Source organism: Scyliorhinus canicula, chromosome 5 (genome assembly GCF_902713615.1).
Source record: "Scyliorhinus canicula chromosome 5, sScyCan1.1, whole genome shotgun sequence".
NCBI classification, from domain to species: Eukaryota; Metazoa; Chordata; class Chondrichthyes; order Carcharhiniformes; family Scyliorhinidae; genus Scyliorhinus; species Scyliorhinus canicula.
The window spans coordinates 14,960,488-14,981,031 of NC_052150.1; the positions used below are offsets into that span (position 1 = coordinate 14,960,488).

The 20,544-nt window shown below is 48.8% G+C and overlaps 1 protein-coding gene across 1 annotated transcript in view; it reads left to right on the forward strand.

The window, feature by feature from the left end:
• The window catches only part of LOC119965791 (coagulation factor XIII A chain-like), a 143,264-nt gene that overhangs the window by 48,047 nt on the left and 74,673 nt on the right, over positions 1 to 20,544 (forward strand). Inside the window, exon 3 of the mRNA XM_038796633.1 lies at positions 8,230 to 8,418. Coding sequence (XP_038652561.1) covers positions 8,230 to 8,418 — 189 coding nt within the window. The remainder of the gene's footprint in view (positions 1 to 8,229; positions 8,419 to 20,544) is intronic.

Consider the following 20,544-nt stretch of genomic DNA (forward strand, 5'->3'; position numbering starts at 1 on the left):
AGGAGATTGTGGCAGCCAGCTAAATGGTGGCCCAATCTGCAAAGAGTCTTTCTCGCTGGGCTCAGCAGCAGGAAATCCATCTGAATGCTGCCTCGGCAGAGAAAACCTTCCCCAGGCCAAATGAAATGGCAAAGTTCCGTTGAATACCGAGATGGTTCTTGGCGCTGTAGCCACCAAGAAACATCCCACTAAAGGCGCCCAAGACTAAACATAGAGATTTTTGGGGTGAATTGTGCCCAATGTCTCAAATGATCTACTCACCAGGGAATCTCCAGCAATCATATCAAAGTTCCATAAGGCCTCTCTTTGTAAACAAATGCATGGTTGGAATGAATGAGGAACATACTTTTACAACATCTTAATTGCACTTTTTGCAGCCTGACCGCCTGTCTCTATGTTAAACCAGGATTTAAAAAAATATATTATTCCAACAGATATACATACAATATACATACCAATTTCTTACACCCATCACAGAAGATATGTTATTCTTCCAATTTGCGCTGGACTTCACTGGAGCATTGCAGCAGGCCAAGGACGGCCATGTGGGCATGAGAGCAAGACGCTGCGTTGAAATGGCAAGCGGTGGGAAGGTTGGGGTAATGCCAAGGTGTTCCTCAAAGCAGTCACTCAGTCTGCACTTAGTCTCCCGATCGTAGAGGAGACGGCATTGGAAGCAGCAAAGGCCGTAGACAAAATTCGAGGTGGTGTAAGGGAAGGAGAGTTTGGGCCTTTTCTTGAAGTATTTATTCAACTGCCCACATTTGTTGGGGCGCTTAATACTTTGCCTTTTTAACTGACCCTGAGAATCGTAGAATAGTACAGTAAAAAGGAGACCGTTCGGCCCATTGAACCTGTGCTGGCTCCTCTGAAGAGCAATCCATTCGGTCCAACTCCCTGACTTTTTCTCCACACTGCTTTTCCTTCAAGCATTTATCCAATATCCTTTTGAAGTCACTATCAAATCTATATCTGCCACTATCAGGCCCTGCTTCCCAAATCCTAACTGTCCGTTGCGCACACAAGTATTTTCTTCACGTTGCGTGCGGGGTTTTTTGGTGACGCAAAATGGTCATAGCGCTATTCACTCAATACAGGAGGCAGCTCGCCAAGCCTGGATGCTTGAGGTGCTGGGGCTGGCAATGAAAACCAGGTGATCGCAGTTTCCTGGCGCATTTCTAGCAGGTGATTTCCCCACCTGCAAAGTGCAAAGTTGGAAAACTGTCCCAAAGACTTTGAAGTGTATAAATTGGCTGCAATCTCCTATTTTATCTGCAGTTGACTAGATTGGATGTTCGTGATTTGACTTTGTATCAAAAGTAGTTGTTCAATAAAAGATTTTCTTTCAGAAACCCCTGGAGAGTGTAAAATGCTGTTAAGGTTCGCTCACTTCTTTTCTCTGCACGCTGTATGGAAACCAAGTTTTATTTTATTTCATGATCACTTTTTCAGAATACATTCTGACTGTGAAATACGTTGCCATCAAGTGGCAGAAACATTATTCCAAAATGCTTCCCACAGCCACAAATCTTTTGGGGCTGATACTTCCAAGCCTAATTCATAATTGATGTGCAAAAAAAAAACAAAGCTATTTCTACATATATATATACACGAGACTTCACAAATGCATATTTTCAACAGTTCAGCAAACCATCTGATAGTGCTTAGCTTGCACAGCTGATGTGTTCTAATCCAGAAACCATTTTCTGATGGATTGCTGAATTGTTTCTTTGTTATGGTGACAGACCCGCCAAGATATTTCCCCAGGGGGAGAGCGAGAGTGAGCTTTATGAAACAACGATTGCAGTTAAAATGGCTCCAGTCGGCAGCTGTAATTATCTTTGACGAACAATGACTCCATTTCTGCCAAACGTACGATTTTGACACACCGTGAATATTTCAAAATATAAGCCCCAGAGGTGACATTTGTATAAGGCGGAATACTGAATTGGGTTCGACTTCGAACATACGCAATGTATATCACCGTATTACTGGTCTCGTTTTGAAACTGTTGAAGCATTTATTACACATGCTTTAATTTCTTCTCGAAGATGGAAACTCAGTTTATTTAAGCCATATACTCTGAAGCGACAGTGGAGCATAAAGATGCCGACATTAAACATTTCGCTGCTGAGCAATCTTTCGAGGGAAGATGCTGGCATCAAAGCCGCTGCCATAATTGTTAGTCTGCTGAAAATACAATTTGTATAAAGCCATAGGTGTTGTGCTTGCTAATTGACAAGAATCATTGCTCAATGTTCATCCCTGGAAATCTGGATGGGTACTTTCCATGTTTGAGGTGATGTACAGCCATTTAGGCCCCCAATATGGAAGACAGGAAGTGTACACAGATCTCTGGTGGGTAGCGTACCTCCCGCCATTTTTGTTAAGGTGCTTCCAATGGCCTCAGGAACACATGTTGCGTGTATTTTCAAAGGAGGGACCGAATTGTTTAAATGAAGGTGTTTCTTGCAGGATCCATTCTTAATTTTCGAACACACCACTCTTTCGCTGAGCACTCGCAGCGCTATGGGGAAGAGGGCCCCCATTCCTTAGCTGAATGTGGAGTTGGAAGGAGGTGGTGGTGGTGATGGAGGTGGGGGGGGGGGGCTGCTTCTCCCAATTTCACACTGAAGAAATGTGGGCTGCTCTCTCCCAACTGTTGGCTCTCGATTCCACCCACACCACCCTTTCCGCTGCCCCTTCCCCTTTTTGCCACCCCGTTGAATGCCACCCTCCAAACATGGCCATGAATTGCTTCACTCCCACCAGCCTGTTGCCCGCAACCCCCTCCCCCTAGACAATTATTAACTTTCCTCGTGAGAAAGTCTTCCCCCCCTGACAGCTACCCCCCATCTCGACAGTTCACCCCACCCCCTACCCCACCCGCACTGGGTGCCCTGCTTCCTATTGAGGGCCTTCACTAAAGTCCACAGTAGTCCAACCTTCCGCTTCAGAGGGCAAACTGACTCTTACTCTCCATAGCTCACCCGGATTTCATGGATATGGGACCATAGGCCCAACAGTGGGAGGAGCAGTCAACTCTGAACATCCAATAGCAAGGAAAGGACCCCGTGCTCATCAAAAATAGGTGCACTCAAATTTATCTGTGTATTTCTGCAGCAGTAGTATAAGTTTTTTAAAGTTATTATGTCGCTGGATGGGGGCATCGTTGGTTATGCCAGCGTTTATTGCTCATCCCTAATTGCCCTTCGAAAGGTGATGGTGAGCTGCCTTCTTGAACCGCTGCAGGCCATATGCTGCAAGTAGACTCAGCGCAATTTCAGAGGGAGTTCCAGGATTTTGATCCACTGACAGTGAAGGAACATGGATGTATTTCCAAAGCCAAGATGTTAAGTAGCTTGGAGGGGAATTTACAGGTGCTGGCGTTCTCACGTATCTGCTGCCCTTGCCCTTCTAGGGTGGCACAGCGGTTATCACTGCTGCTTCACGGCGCCAGAGCTCAGGGTTCAATTCCAGCCCTGGGCGACTGTCTGTGTGGAGTTTGCACGTTCTCTCATGTCTGCGTGAGTTTGCTCCGGGTGTTTCATTTCCTCCCGCAGTCCAAAGATGTGCAGTTTAGGTGGATTGGCCATGATAAAATTGCCCCTTCGTGCAGGTTAGGTGGGGTTACAGGGATAGGATGGGGGAGTGGGCCCAAGTCGAAATCGCTTGCAGAGGGCCAACCTCCTTCAGCTCTGTAGGGATTCTAAACCAAACTTCGAAACCAAAATGGTAGAAATTGTGGATTTGGAAGGTGCTGCAGAAGGAACTTGGGTGAATTGCAACTGTGCGTCTTGTCAAAGATGCTTCTGTGTGTCGGTGGTAGAAGGAGTGAAAATTGAAGGTGATGGATGACGTGCCAAACAAGCGGGCTACTTTGTACTGGATAGTGCTACGCTTCTTGAGTGTTGTTAGAGCTGCACTTATCCAGTCAAGTGGAGAGTATTCCATCACACTCCTGACTTGTGTCTTGTAGATGGTGGGCAGGCTTTGAGGAGTCAGGAGGTGAGATACTCTCCACAGAATTCCCAACCTCTGACCCGCCTCTACCACCCTCCCAGGCAGTGCATTCCAGCCCATCAGCACTCTCTGGGGAAATTTCCTTTTCCTCAAATCCCCCCCAGAGCCTCCCACCCCTCACTTTGAGTTTGTGTCCCCTTGTGACTGACCCTTCAACTAAGGGAAACAGCTACTCCCAATCCACCCTGCCCATGCCGCTCAAAATTTTGGTTGTTAACATGATAAAATTAAACTCGCCATTGTCCCAGATTACCATAGGCTGCTTTCCCCTTTGAGTGGGAGAGCTGACTGGTGGTGATTTAACCTGAGGGTCACCACACCTCAGGCAAGGGGCAAGGTTGAGAAGGTTCATGAATAATCTCAGCATGTGTGGGAACTGAACCCATCACAAGCCCTGAACCTTGTGAGTCAAAGGTCACTGATCCACAACTGACAATGTGACCAAAAAGCAAAGAAATCCCAGACAACAATTTGCTGTGCTCTTGTAATGTCAGCATCATTAACACATCAGACACCATTTATAATTTGGTTCAATCATGTATAGATCCATTCAAGCTTAAAGTGTAGAAACACCCGCTATATGGAGACTTCCGGTGATGGCGGGCAGGAGGCAGCCACACACTGGAGGGCTCCCGCTCAGGAATAGAAATTTCGGGGTTTTAACGCCCGGTCCCAGGGGCAACGGAGGCTGAAAAAGCTGTAAGAAGGCACAGGGAGGAGAAATGTCCAAGCTTGGGGGAAAAAACGGCCGTGAAAAAGGGGGTTAATGAAAGTCCGCTGGTGAGTGGAAAAGTCAGCGCAGGAACTGTAAGGAAAGTGGAGGCTAGAGCACCAGGGGAGGCCGCATCGCTCACAGCAGAAGAAATGAGCAAGGTGATGATTGTGGAACTTTAAAAACAGTTCACAAAGCACATGGAAGCGATTGAGGAAGGAGATGGGGGTGGTATTGAAAGTGCTGGTGGAGGAGGCGATTGCCCCGGTGAGGGCGGTGGTATCGAGCGCAGTGGCGGAGGTGCGGGAGCAAGGTGAGACACAGAAGGAAGTGGAAGAAGTATTATCGCAGCACAGTGATCAACTCACCTCGATGGGGAAGGAGTTGCGGAAGGTGGCAGAGACCAACAAGGGTCTGCGAGCCAAAATGGAAGACCTGGAAAACAGATCCAGGCAGCAGAATCTGAGGAGCGTGGGTCTGCCCGAAGGGGTGGAAGGCCCGAGGCCGACGGAGTATTTTGCTACAATGTTGGTGGATCTATTGGGGGAGGGGGACGATCCGTCTCGATACCAACTGGATCGGGCCCATCGGTCGTGGAGGCCTGTACCAAAGGCGAGTGAGCCGCCAAGGGTAGTGACTCTGTGCTTCCGTAGGTACAGTGTGAAGGAGAAGGTCCTGTGCTGGGCCAAGCAGAAGCGGGTGGTGCAGTGGGCTGGAGCTGGTATACGTGTATACCAGGACTTTACGGTGGAGCTGGCGAGGAGGCGGGCTGCCTTCAGCCGGGTGAAGAAGGCACTGTACATTAGCAAGGTGCAGTGTGGCATTGTACATCCAGCAAAGCTGAGGGTGACCTACAAATCCAAGGACTTTTATTTTGGAACGGCGGAAGCAGCGGAGGAGTTTGCTAAAGCAGGTGAACTGTGGCAGAATTGAGAAATGGGACTGAGAGCGGGTTGTGTACCGATGTAGCCTCATGTAACTTTATTTTTTTCACTGCGTGTTGGTGTATGTACTAAATGTGTCAACACTGTATATTTGGGTAAGGGAAGAGTTGGGACTTTCATTTGCAATGATGGTTCTTTGGGGCGTCGGTGTCTATGCTGGGGTTGTGTGCTAAAGGGGATTTCTTGGTTTTCCTGGGACCAGGCAAGGGAGAAGGAGACCCGGGCGGGGGCCTCCATACTGACCGGTGTAAGCCGGCCAGTGAACGGGGGTGAGGTGGGGGGAGGGGCTGCGGCCATTGGAGCCTGGTAGAACAGGTTTCGGTGAGTCTAGCCAGGGTGAAAAGTTGGGGGAAGGAACCGAGGTTGGGGGAAGGAGTTTACAAGAGGAAGTGGAGGGGAGGAGTCTGGAAGGGGGTGGGGGGGTGTCTACTGTGAATGATATGGGTGTCATTCACAGTACTCTTTCGGGCATTGGATGCTGTCATAATATACACATCAGTATATAATGGTGCAGACACACACTGACTGACACACTGCAAGACCAATCAACACACACAACACAGCAGCCAATCACCAGTTAGAGCACATTCACTATAAAGCCACAGGGCACTAGTTGTCCCGCTCATTCGGGATACAGTCTCTGAGAAGGACAGAGCTCACAGCTTGTAGCACAGATCTTAACCATGTGCTGATAGTCTAGACTGGTCAGGATAGGCATAGGTCTTCAGTTTGATCTAACATAGTGTCGACCCACAGTGAAAGTATGTTTAACAGTTCCTAGCTTAATAAAATAGTGTTGTACTATTACAAGTGTTGGTAGCCTGTATGTGTTACTGCTGAGGTAAAGGCAGTCTCCACAGATCCAGAGTACCCAACACATCAGATGGCATTGAATATTACGGGGGTTGGGAGGGTGGACTATATATGGCAATGGTGACATGGGGCGATTCCTGATTCCTTTTTCTTTATTCCTTTTTTCCTCCTTGGGAGGTTTACTTTTATTTGATGCTTAAATTGTCAGGTGGGCCGTCGTTTGGGGGTTGGTGGGAGGATGGGATCGTTGTTGTTGGTAGGGGGATTGACATTGTATTCGTTACCGTTTATTGTTTGTTGGTGGGATGTAAATTCTGAAGAAAATGTGAAAATGGAGAATAAAAATATTTTTCAAAAAACACCCGCTATATAATGAGAACATATTTACAATTGGCAAAGGTGTGAGTTTCCCTAAAACAGAGGTCATCATGCAGAGGTATTAAAAAGAGGATGGGAAAGCTCGCAAATCGGAAACAAAAACAAAGTAATGAAGATCTACAACTCTGCGGGCACAATCTATCAGCCTCGCCATGTCCCGATTAGGGTTGTAGAGAGGCGGGTAAATCTCGGGAGAGGCCTCTCGCAAGATTTATTGGCTTTATCACGCCTCTAACGAGGCGTCAAACAAGGCTAATAACGATCTAACGAGATCTCGCGAGGCATCACGCTCTGGATCCTGCCAATTGAGATACGGATCCAGATTTGCATATTCGAGTGAGCGGTTAGTTTCACTGGAAGACGTTTAGGCCGGATCTACCCAGTGCCTGGAACCTAACGGCCTCGCCCCGGAGACCTCGTGCTGGGGATTGGGCCCGGGGTTGACCTGCCCTATATGAGGTGGGGTGTGGGGGTTTCGATAACTCCCTGATTGTTGAGTTGGGACATTGGGGAAGTCCGGAGACCATGGTGGGGTGGGTCCAGAGATCGAGCACCATTTAGGAAAGGCTAGTCCAGGAAATGGGATTAGATGCTGCCTCTGAGGGCCTTCCTCACCAAGACCCCAAAATAAAACAGAGTCCCGTTTAATACGGGTGGGGTTGTTCTCCATGCTGCCAGTGCCGGGAAAAACTTGGATAAACGCACTTGACGCCGAACTCTAATTCATTTCCCATAAATCACACCCTTTATCTTACAGAGAAAGGCTTCTAACATAACAGAACAGGATATATACTGAGTACATAGCATGGTAGCACAGTGGTTAGCACAGTTGCTTCACAGCTCCAGGGTCCCTGGTTCGATTCCCGGCTTGGGTGACTGTCTGTGCGGAGTCGGCACGTTCTCCCCGTGTGTGCGTGGGTTTCCTCCGGGTGCTCCGGTTTCCTCCCACAGTCCAAAGATGTGCAGGTTAGGTGGATTGGCCATGCTAAATTGCCCGTAGTATCCAAAAAGGTTAGGTGGGGCTATTGGGTTACAGGGATAGGGTGGAAGTGTGGGCTTAAATGGGATGCTGTTTCCAAGGGCTGTGCAGACTCGATGGGCCGAATGGCCTCCTTCTGCACTGTAAATTCTATGATGAGTGGTTATGTTTGAAATTATAATCTAATTTTGTGTAGCAAGTGCTGATTGACTCGTGCATTATTTCTGGTTTTGATAACTGCACCTACAATTGCATTTAATTCTGAGAAAGCTGATTTGAAAAGTTAACCGTTCCAAGTATCCCACCGTAAACGGGCCAAGCAAAGCGCAGCACACAAAACTGTCCGAGAAAGAATTGATGCATTTTCCTTTCTGTTAAAGATTTTCTGGAGGTCTGGAGCGTCGATGTACACCCCAACACAGGCGGCATTAACAAGAAACAGCATCATACAGATCTCTATGACTGCAGTAATCTGATTGTGAGACGTGGCCAGCCTTTCCAGATAACGATCACCTTCAACCGCGCTTATGACTCAGGAAAGGACAAGTTGTGGATTGAGTTTTTGATCGGTGAGTACTGAAGAGTGAGTCTGCGGAACATATTATTGGAGTCCGGAACGAACTGCCTGAGGGGGCGGTGGAGGTACTCAGGGAGAATTGGATTGCTCTTTGAAAAGAAAGAATGTGCGGGGTTACGGGGATAAGGCAGGGGAGTGGGACCAGGTGCAAGGCCCTTTCAGAGATCCAGTGCAGACCCGACGGGCTGAATGGCCTCCTAAAGCACTGTAAAGACTCTGTAAATCTCTGATTTTTGAGAGCAATTCAGCAGCATTGGCGCAGGGCTCCACCGTGCTGCTGTTATACAGCACATCTGGTGTTAGTGCCAGAGACTTTGGATAATGCTACTTTTCTTAGCCTGATCTCTGATCTCCGAGCGATGGAAGTCAGGGGTTCGCAGATGGGATTGAGCATCTGTATTCCTTTGAAACATTCATAACCGAACACATCTGGCTTCGAGCTGTACCATTTCAGCTGTGTGGCCCCAGGGAAGCACAGTCCTACTTGTACTTATCTTCCTGATTTTTTTTCGTTTATCCGGGTTTACTGCATTAGAGGTTTGGTCAGAACTGTTTTTCACAGTATTGTCTTCCAGGTGAACAAATCTCAAATCAGCTAGCCACCAAAATTTCTCAATCGCAGCAACTTGAAATGTTTGCTGATTAATGGAATGGGGATGTGTGGGCCCGAGAAGCCTTGGGATATGACCTTGGAATCTCACCATCCGATTCTATCCAGCGTTAACCCTGCCTGGCCCCTGCAGGGTCAGTGGGAAGGAGAGGCATCTTATTAACAAAGGAGGTGCCTGCAAGCTGGTGCAGATGGCTGATGTCTGTCCCAAATAACCCCCCCCCCCCCCTCTGCATTCGTTCCCAATCCAAGCTCCCTCCCCAGTACAATGAGGCCCATCAAGATGTTGAAAAATGTAACCTTTTCTTGGGGAGCGTGCTGATTGCCTTTCCCGTGTCACCCTTTCAATGTCAAGTTTATTTTGGATGTGACGTGAAACTAAGGCCCTGTCTACCTTCTCAGGCGGATAGGGGCTGGTTTAGCTCACTGGGCTAAATCGCTTGCTTTTAAAGCAGACCAAGCAGGTCAGCAGCACGGTTCAATTCCAGTACCAGCCTTCCCGGACAGGCGCCGGAATGTGGCGACTAGGGGCTTTTCACAGTAACTTCATTGAAGCCTATTCGTGACAATAAGCGATCTTCATTTTCATTTCATGAAGATCCTATGGCACTATTTTGAAGAAGATCAGAGGCCGTTGTCCTGGCTGATAATTATCCCCAACCAACATCACTGTGGTGGTATGATTAGCATAGCTGCCTGCCATTGGTGCAGAACACCGGCTTACCATTGGCCCTGGTCGGTCATGTGCCTCTCGACCGATTGGTTGAGACCAGTCATGTGACGGCTCCCCGATTGGTCGAGAGGCTGAGTTAACCCCGCCTCCAGGGCGGGGTTTAAATACCCAGTACTCCCGGCAGTCGTCATTATACTGCAATCGACCGCAGGGCTAACACTTAGCTGATTAAAGCCATACTTTTGAACAACAACTCGTCTCGCGTTCAATTGATGGTACATCAATCACACGTGCCCATTATCACATGGCTCTTTGTGGGAGCTTGCTGTGCGTAAAGTAACTACCACGTTTCCTACTTAACAACATTGACTACATTTCAAAACGTACCTAATTGGCTATGGGACCAGTTTAGCTTAGCTGGTTCATGATGCAGAGGAAGGCCAGCAACGTGGATTCAATTCCCGCACTGGCTGAGGTTATTCATGAAGGCCCCGCCTTCTCAACCTTTGCCCCTCAGGTTAAATCACCACCAGTCAGCCCTCCCCCTCAAAGGTGAAAGCAGCCTATGGCCACCTAGAACTATGGTGAATTTACGCTAATTGACCATAAAGAAAAGCGAAGAAAATTTTATCATCTATTGTGAGGGGTTATGAATGTAAAAGTAGGGGGGTTATGCTTCAGTTGTAAGTAAGTAAAGTGCACGCGTAAGACCACACCTGGAGTACTGTGTACAATATTGGTCATCTTATTAATGGAGGGAAGTAAATGCACTGGAAGCAGTTCAGAGAAGGTTTATTAGACTAATATCTGGATTGGGTTGTCTTATGAGGAAATGTTAGACAGACTAGGCTTGTATTTGCTGGAGTTTAGAAGAGTAAGAGGTGACTTGATTGAAACATACTAGATCCTGAGGGGTCACGACAGGGTGGATGTGGAGAGGATGTTTTCTGTTGTGGAAGAATCTAGAACTAGGGGTCACTGTTTAAAAAGAGGGGGGGTCACCCATTGAAGACTGCGATGGGGCAATATGTTTTCCCTCAGAGGATGGTGAATCTCCTCTTCCTGAAAAGGTGGTGGAACGAGTCTTTAAATATTTTTAAGGACGAGGTGGATACACTCTTGGTAAACAAGGGATATCAGCTATTGGGAGTAGGTGGGAGGCGGATTTGAGATTACTATCAGATCAGCGATGATCTTATTAAATGGCGGAGCAGGTTCGAGGGGCTGAATGAGCTACTCCTGCTCCTTGTTCGTACGGTTGTATGAGATATCCTGGGGTTGGTATAGGTGCTATATAAATGTAGTTCCTTTCTTTCGCGTCACCAGGAAAATGGGAACACTGGCATATGGAGTGCCCGGCCCCTCCTCTATTTCCCAATAATGTTTTCCTCGTCAGGCATGGGTGGAGGTTTTGCTTCTTACACGATAGGCCAGAAAACCCACCACAGGCAGATCCTCCTTTCTGCTGCTTGATGGATGCGGTCTTTCTTTCACAACAGTTGAATTGGGTGGGGTGGTGGTTGGTGGAGCCCCTGTGCACTTTCATACTGCAAGGCCCACAGAGGCAAAACGGTCAGATACTCCTGCTTTATTAAATTTACTTTTTACGAAATAATGGCTGTGATTCTCCATTTTGGAAGGTAAGTGCCCCCATCAGCGGAGAATGGGGACTGATCTCCACTGGCGCAAAGTCCGGGTGTGAGTCGCTCTCCTGAACTATGCAACTATACGCAAGGTGAGAGCTTGTGGGATTCCGTCGGAATCCTGGTATTGCTGCCAGTTTGAGCTGGAGGCCCGATCCCAGGGGACGGTGGCAGGACCCCCTCCCCCCAGCAATGCTATTCCTGCTCCACTCCCCCTCCCCGTCCGCTGAAAAGGACGGGCACCCTCCCCCCCAGTCATGGGAATAAGTGGTCATCCCCCACAGCACGCATGATCAGGGTGATCCTCCCCTCCCCCCCCACTGACCCCCCCAGCCCCCCCCCCCCCCATCAGACACTCCATCAAAACCACCGTCCAACCTCCCATAAGACCCCTCTATCAGGTCCCCCAATCTGAGACCCCCATAAGAGACTCCCATCAGAAACTACCATCAGACCCCATAAGAGACCCCTATTAGTCACACTCATCAGACACCCCCACCAAACATCCCATCAGAGACCCCCATCAGACCCCCCCATCAGTCTCTCATGCCTGAAAGCTGAAGAGCAGTCCAGACAGTAAAGTGAAAAATAATTACGTTTTGACTTACCCTTTCCTAACATCTGCTGTCTCAGAAGGCAGAAGTCTTTAAAGCAGCAGTTGTATAAGTGTCAGAGGCTTCCGCAAAAGACAAGAACACTTAAAAGGGCTTCAAATTCCCTTTCAGCCATTGAAATGCAAATATTCCATTCAATTTCATACAACAATACCTTTTCCTCGCCTGTGATTTGACAGTTTAATAGTTCAGTCACAGCTGTTTGGTGGATTGTTTATTTATCTTTCCCTTCACTCTTGAATACATCTCAAGTGTCCCACTTTGATGCTAATCACAATGTTTACAAACACACTGATAACGACTGACAGCTCCTCACCTTATCGAAAGCAGCTAAGTGGTTTCTGCTGGGAAAAAGAGGAATGATGGGGTGACTGATGTGGGGGTCTGATGGGGGATCTGAGGGGGGGGAGAGAGCCTTAGGGGATCCCCTATCTTTAGCCTGGCTGCGGTAGAGGGGAACTTCATCAGTGCCCCGATTGCCTTGGTCCTCAGGCTCCACCGCGGCTGACCTGCGCTTGGCCATCCCCCCACCCGGTGGCGTTCGCAATGAAGGGTCAGGTCATGATGGCGGGGAGCTTCAAGCCGTTAATTGCGCACATTGATCGCGGTCGAGGATTGCAACATAGCAATGGGTTTGGCATAGCCATATTACATATTTCCCTCAATTGACAACACTGAAGTAAATTATCTGCAGATTGTCACATTGTTATTCGTGGGGCCTTGCTGTGCACAAATTGACACCGCCCGAGAGCCTCTCCATCTTGATGAAAATGGTGGAAGAGCCCCGGATCCAGAAGTCCTGCCCCTGAATGTGACACCTACGATTTTCATAGGGGACAGGAATCGATCGGGGTCTGGATTTGTGCAGATGCATTTTGCAGAGGCAGTTGTCCACAGAAACCAGAAGCTACCTCAATTTGTGTTTGATTTGGGTGTGAGCAGTGCCTGGAACCTGACATGTGCAAATTAGACTTGGTAAGAGCAGGTCTGAACTTTGTGAATTCATTTGGACAGCCAAGGTGACCCTTTGGAGAGTGAAGGTACCCCTTTGGATATGGTCCCAGGACACCTTTAAGGGAGGAAAGCTACCTTTTGGGAAAGGAAAGGTGTTTTTTGGGAGGGGTCAAATGCCCTTTGGATTTTTTTAAAAGTAGGCATGAATGTGCATAATAAATGCATAACTCATTGGAACTGTTAAAAATGTCAAGCTGAATTGTCAAAGGGTGGTGTCAAGCGGTCAAGGCATTTAAAACTCTTATCCTTTAAGTATTAGAGAAATTATGCGAGTGTTAAAAATTGACTGATTGCTATTTCACTGTTTGTTGGCATAAGCCTTGAATTTACCATTGCTGGATTAGTGCAGCAAGACTGATTTCACAACCGTCCATTATCAAGGTAGGGTGCAGGCCATATGCATCCTCCAGACTCATTCCAGGGCCGCATGGCATAACTCCCAATATAGGCTTCCCGTCCCCCTCACCCGGAACTAAATCTGACATTAAGGGTGCAATTCTATAGACCTGTCGCCGGCGGGATCACCTGGCTCCACCAAAGTTGACCCCTGCTGCAGGTTCCTCAACGTTACGGTAGCACTGGCGACAAATGTGAGTCATCATCGAATTTGGCGAGACTGGAAGACCCTCCACCATGAGAAAACCTGCCGCAGAGGGGGCTGGAGAATTTGGCTCCATGCCAGACATTTTAACAAGTCGGGTTTCCAGAGACAGGGGGCGGGATTTTCTGACCCTGAGGCTAAGTGTTGACGGCATCATTAACGCTGTCGTGTTTTACGATGGTGCCAACAGGCCCCCAGGATCAGCGATCCTGTGCCCTACAGGGGGCCAGCATGGCATTGGAGAGACTCACGCAGCTCCAGCTACCGACATGGGCGTCAAACGGGCAGCGCAGGTCTGTGCATGCGCGCTACAGCCGGCGCAAACTCGCACATACGCGTTACGACCGGCATGACCTTGCGTATGCGCACTAGTTGCCTTCTCCGCGCTGGCCCTGACGCAACATGGTGGACAGCTACAGGGGCCCAGCGCGGAGTAAAATAGGCCCTCACCTGGAGAAGCCGGCCCGCTGATCGGCAGGCCCCGATCGCGGGCCTGGGCACGTTGGAGGCCCCCCCCCCCCCCCCCCGGGGTCAGATCCCCCCTCCCCCCCACCAGGCTGCGCCCCCGTCGGATGGATTCCGGGGTCCCGCCGGGTAGGACCACATGTGAACGCCGTCATCAGGACTCGGCCTATCTCGGCGGCCACTCCCCCCCCCGCCCCCCGCCCCCCGATGCTCCGACCCGGCTTGGGGTCACAGGATTTATACCAACTCTGCACACCTAATGAACATGCAGACATCTCGGCCAGTTTGTGATGCAGAACAAGGGCAGCAGCGCGGGTTCAATTCCCGTAGCAGCTGAGAATTCTGAATTCTCCCTCTGTGTACCCGAACAGGTGCCAGAATGTGGCGGCTGGGCCATTTTCACAGTAACTTCATTGCAGTGTTAATCTAAGCCTACTTGTGACAATAAAGATGATTATTATTAGTGATGCGGCCCTGTTTCATCCCAGCATCATGATCTGATTGAATTGCGGAGCAGGCTCCAAGGGCTGAGTTGCCCACGTCTTCTCCCAATTCCTGTTCCTATGTTCCTAACATTGAAGTCAGGCATGTTCACTCAGCATCACCCCATGAACAAGGTTGGCGACATCTAATACACGGGAACTATCTTATAATGAGTTATAGAAAATGCTTAATTATTCCTATATTAATAAAACTATCAATTTCAAACAGTATAAATAAAGTAAGTATATACGCTTTAAATGAAAGCACGGCTCTCACAATCAATGATGTGCACAATCAGCACCACACTTCAGAGTCCTTTCTTTACATATCTATCATTTTATTATTGTGGTAAGAAAACAACAATGCGGATAGAAGCAATGGAATCTGGCAGCCAGGCTCGTGAGCAACGGTCAATAAAATTTTGTGGGCCTCACTCAGATCCCTGATGGGCTGCATGCGGCCCATGAACCACAGGTTGCCCACCACTAATCTTGGCCAACGTTTCGAAAGTCTTTCTTTTTAAAAAATATTTTTATTGAGAGAATGTTTTCAATACGAAAACGTAAAACCATTGTACACCACAAATACAATCCAGACTCAACCTTCCCCTCACCCCCACTCTTCGCACCAAAAAGTCTAAACCAGAAACAACACCAGAAACACCCCTCCTAACATCGGACGGTGACCAACTCCCTAAAAAAGGAAATGAAAGACCACCATCTCGAATAGAACCCTTCTGCCGACCCCCCCATGATTTGCTTGACCTTTTCCAAATGCAAAAACTCTGTAGGGTCACTGAACCAGGACAAAGTACAGAGTGGAACTGGAGACCCCCACCCAAACAGAAGCCACCTTCTGACTATTAACGAGGCGAAGGCCAGGGCATCCGCCTTCGCCCCCGTCTGCAGCTCCAGCGAGTCAGAGGCCCCAAAGATAGCCACCAGCGGGCAAGGCCCCAGCTCAATCCCTGCTGACAAAGGAGACCCAAAAACTCCCAGGTTTAGGGCATGACCAGAACATATGATTCACCGGACCCCTTGAACAACACTCACAGCAATCTTCTACTCCCAGAAAAAACAACTCATCCGCGTCCTGGTCAGCTGTGCCCTCTGCAGCACCTTGACCTGAATCAAGCTGAGCCGAGCACATGAGGAGATGGAGTTGCAGCACCTCACTCCACAGCTCCCCCACCCCCATCAAAAACCTGGTCTAGTTCCCTGTCCCACTTCCTTTTAACCTCATCCAGCAGAGCTAGCTCCCTAAACACAAACCGACTATAAATATTCAATATCTTACCCTCCCTGAGCTCAACCACCGAAAGGACCCTATCCACCAAAGAGGGCGAGGGTGTCAAGGGAAAGAAATTTCCTTACACGCAAAATAACACACCTGATATTACCTAAACGGGTTCGTTTTCAGAAGCTGGAACTTACCCAACCACTCCTCTAAACCGGCGAACCTCCCTTCTATAAACGTGCCCCGAACCGTTCGAAATTACCCCCCCCCCCCAACTCCTACCCCCCCCCCCCCCCCCCCCCCCCATCCCCATGCCCCAAACGAAGAATCCAAAACAACCGGATCAAATAATGGTTTCTATAGATTGTGGCTAACAGTGACATGGCGTCCAGCTTCAAATGTTGCCTAAATTGTCTCCATATTGGCAGAGTGGCCACCATCACAGCATTTGAAATACACTTTGTAGGGGGAAAACAGAAGCCGATCTGAAACCAAGGTCCTCAAACTAGCACCTCTACAATTACTCCTCTCCATCCGCCCCCACATGGACTCTGTGTCCTTAAGCCAACCCCGTACTGTTTCAATGTTCGCCGCCCAATAATAATATAGCGGATTGGGCAGAGCTAGACCCGCCGGCTGCCTTTCCCTCTGCGCAAACATCTTACAAATCTCATGCCCGCCCAAATAAAGGAAGGTATCATTTTATTAATTTCACAAAGAAAGATTTGGGAAGGAAATCTGGGAGACAGTAAAATAAAAATAGAAACCTGAGGAGGATGTCCAATTGGACCCTGCCTGCCAGGGACAGAGGGGGGGTTTTCCCATTTCTCCAAGTCAGTCCTGACCCCAATTACCAGAGCAGCGAAATTTAGTTCATGGAGCAAGGCCCAATTGTGGGCCAGCCAGATTCACCTCTAACTACAATGGGACCAGCTGACCCGCAAATTTGATCGGGAATCCCTTCGGGCCCAGAGCTTGACCTCCTCCGAGCTCAACGTGGATTCCGATTCCTCCTTTCTCTTATCCTACAACTGGGATACACAAGCCATCCAAAAATTCCATGACAGACAGCCCATCCTGTGGGGGCTCTGACTCATAAAGGCAATGATAAAAGGCTTCGAAAACCTCATTGACCTTACCTGGGATGGAGACCAATCTGCCACTCGAATCTTCCCCCTGCACTATTTCCCGAGAGGGTGCCTGCCGCCTCAGCTGGTGTACTAACAGGCAACTGGCCTTCTCTCCGTGCTGATAAAAAAACCCTCTTGTGTGTTGCAGCTGGCGCACCGCCCAATGAAAGCAGCCCAAATTCTCTCAGCAATTTCTTCCTACTTGCCAACAACTCCGCCGCCAGGGCAAGCGAGTACTGGCAGTCCACCTCAAGGATGGAATCCACCAACCTTTGACTCTCCACCTTTCCACTCTTCTCTTTATGTGCCCTATAGGAGATTATCTCCCCGGCTAATGACCATCTTCAGAGCCTCCCACAATGTGGAAGGTGAAATCTCCTTACTTCTATTAAAGTCAATGAACTCCCCAACTGTGGAGGAAATCCTCTCACACAATCCCTGATTCGCCAACAACGTCGTCTCCAACCTCCACATGAGGTGCTGGGCGGGGATCGATTCCCAACCCCAAATCCACAAAATGTGGAGCATGATCCGAAATAACCACTGCCGAATACCCTGGCCCACCGCTCCCAGAAGCAGAGATATATGAACCACAAAAAAGTTAATCTGAGAGTAAACCTGTTACACCTGAGAGAGAAGAGAAAAATCCTTCTTATTTGGATGTAACAATCGCCACAGGTCTGCCCCCCCCCCCCCCCCCCCCCCTCCCCACCACCACCCCGCCCCTCCCATCTGCTCCATAAAGGCCAAAAGTGCTTTTGCCACTCTTGAAGGACTCAAAGACTTAGGCCTCAATCTATCCAGCCGAGGGTCCAGTACACAATTAAAGTCACCCGTCTCCCCCTGCAGAATTAGCTGGTGCGAGTCCAGATTGGGAATAGAAGCCAACAATTTGTTGACAAAAGCATATCATCCCAGTTCAGTGCATATAGATTAACTAAGACTACCGGGGTACCCGCTAATGACCCACTGACAATTACATATCTCCCGTTCGGATCCATCAAAATCTTGGCTGCCAAAAAAGATACTCTCTTATTAATCCAGATCGCAGCCCCTCGGGTCCTATTGTCAAATCCCGAATGAAATGCTTGACCCACACAGCCCTTCTGCAACCTTGTCTGATCTTTGATCTGCAAATGGGTCTCCTGCAACAGCATCACACCAGCCTTCAAACTCCTAAGGTGCACAAACACCCTAGACCGTTTTACCGGGCTGTTCAACCCCCTCACATTCCAAGTGACCAGCCGAATAGGGGGCCATCTACCCCCCCCTCGCCTGCCTCTGACCCAGAGTCAGCCATTCCCAGCCTACTCAGAGAGAGCGACACCAGACCCATCCAAGATGGCCGCCAAATCCCCTATCAAAACAGCACGAAGGAAAGTTCAGAGCCACCGTCAGAGAATTAACCTTCCCCTCCCCCCCCATCAATGCCACGCCCAGATAGCCCAGCAAACAACAACAAGGCAAAGAAGGACCCCTACCCAACTCCCTCTCCCGCCCAAACCCCAATCAAAACCAAAAACAAAAATCCAAAGCTCCTGCTTTAAATTCCCCCCCACAGAATGAGCGCCATCCAACCGCTCCTGTTAACTAACTATACAGCTAGAAGGACGGCCTGGAGTGTACAACACTCATCCCACAAAACCCACATTAAAAGTCCAAGTACAAAACTCCAAAATGCCCAATAAACATCCAAAAAATCCCCCCAAAAAACCCACCCCCCAGACAGACATCTTCCAACCGATGTAATTCACAGCTATCTCGATCCCAGTCCATGCTTCCTCACAAACGCCTCTGCCTCCTCCAGAAACTCAAAGTAATAACCTCTCTATTCATAAATCACTCGGAGGCGCACAGGATAAACACCGCCAAGCTGGACATTGTTCCTATACAATGCAGCCTTGGCCTTGTTGAATGGCTAGCTCTGCTCCTATGTCCTGGTAGGTCCTCACAATGTGGCCCTCCCACCTGGAGCCTCGATGACCTTTTGCCGACCTTTTCTTGGTAGCTGTGAATGTGCACATTGATCGTTCGATAACCAGCATGGGGTTTCCGCCACAGTGCGCTGTGAGCCCGATCCAGATTGGGAGCGGATGCCATTCCCCCCTCCCCACCATCTTCCCAAATATCTGCGCCATACATTTTGTTGGATTTGTACACTCCAGATCCTCCGGCAAGCTGACAATCCTCAAGTTCTGCCTCCTGAGTGATTTTTCAAATCATCCACCTTGGCCCTGAATGCCTTGCTGTCACCAGCTATAGTGCCATCTTCATTTCCAGGAGGGTGATCTGGTCACTTTGCCTTGTAAGGGCCACCTCCACCTCCTTTAGCACTCTGCCCTGCGCCTTTACCACGTCATCCATTTTTGCCCAAGCCGCAGGAACAGTGGACATCGCCCCTCAATAGCGCTCTCACTCCCTCAAGGTCCTCGATGGCCTCCTGCCCGTAGATTCTTGAGTTCTCCCACCAAGATGACTGCAAGCATCTCAGCGGTTAGTGGAGTGTCCCCTGACGCAGCTGGAGTCTCCGCCACTTTCTCAGCAGCTGATGCTCTCGAAGCCTCCGAGTCCGACAGCGATTCTTTATTTTTCTGCTGCCTGGTTTATTGAGCATTCCTTTGATATGGGATTCTTATCCCATCAAACTGACCACATTCCTCCCCAAATCTCCTCTGAAAACCGGGCGAAAAGGGCTTCAATCAAAGTTCTCTGGCGGGAGCCACCTGCGGCTGCTCTCTACATGTCACCACTGGAAGTCGTTTCGAAAGTCTTTGGTGGTACCGCACTTTGGTGGGGACATCCATATGCTGTGAAAAGTGTTGCAAAAATGCAAGTTCTCATTCTCTGGGGCAGCTGTTTTGTATGTTGGTCAAGAGAACAAAAATCCTTGAAAGTTATGGGAATAACCAATGCTAAATGGCTCTGGAGTAACTTCTACAAACAGGAGTTTCGCATGTATACCATTACCAGCCTGAAACCTTCAATATTTACCAAGCCTGCCTGCGTTCAGGTACAAGAGCTGAGGCTGACAGGTAGAATGACAGCTCCGTCATTTCAACTTCAGTTTGCTGAGATGTTTCTATTTCCACACACCTGAATTGACATGAAACTAGTAGACCAAGTCCAAAGATGTGCGGGTTAGGTGGATTGGCCATGCTAAATTGCCCGTTGTGTCCTAATAAAAGTAAGGTTAAGGGGGGGGTTGTTGGGTTACGGGTATAGGGTGGATACGTGGGTTTGAGTAGGGTGATCATGGCTCGGCACAACATTGAGGGCCGAAGGGCCTGTTCTGTGCTGTACTGTTCTATGTTCTATAAGTCAAGCAAACGCCAACTACACCACAATCTAAACACCAAGAAGGAAGCAGTCAAAGGTGACACTATATTTGTTTGCTGAAAAGAAAAGTAAATTCCAATGGTTTTAAAAAGGGAGCCTGCCCGGGGAATTTGGAAATAAGCATTAGGAAAGGCAGCCGACAAACAGTAGAAAATTGTTTAAATTTAAACAAGAGTTGATTGGGACACTGAACAGATATATTCTCACAAGGTGCAAACTCTTGGGTGCGTAAGGAGCTTAAAATGAAAATGAGACACGCCAAGAGGATACAATTAAACAAGGGCCAATAACACGACAGAGCCTGGAGAATATG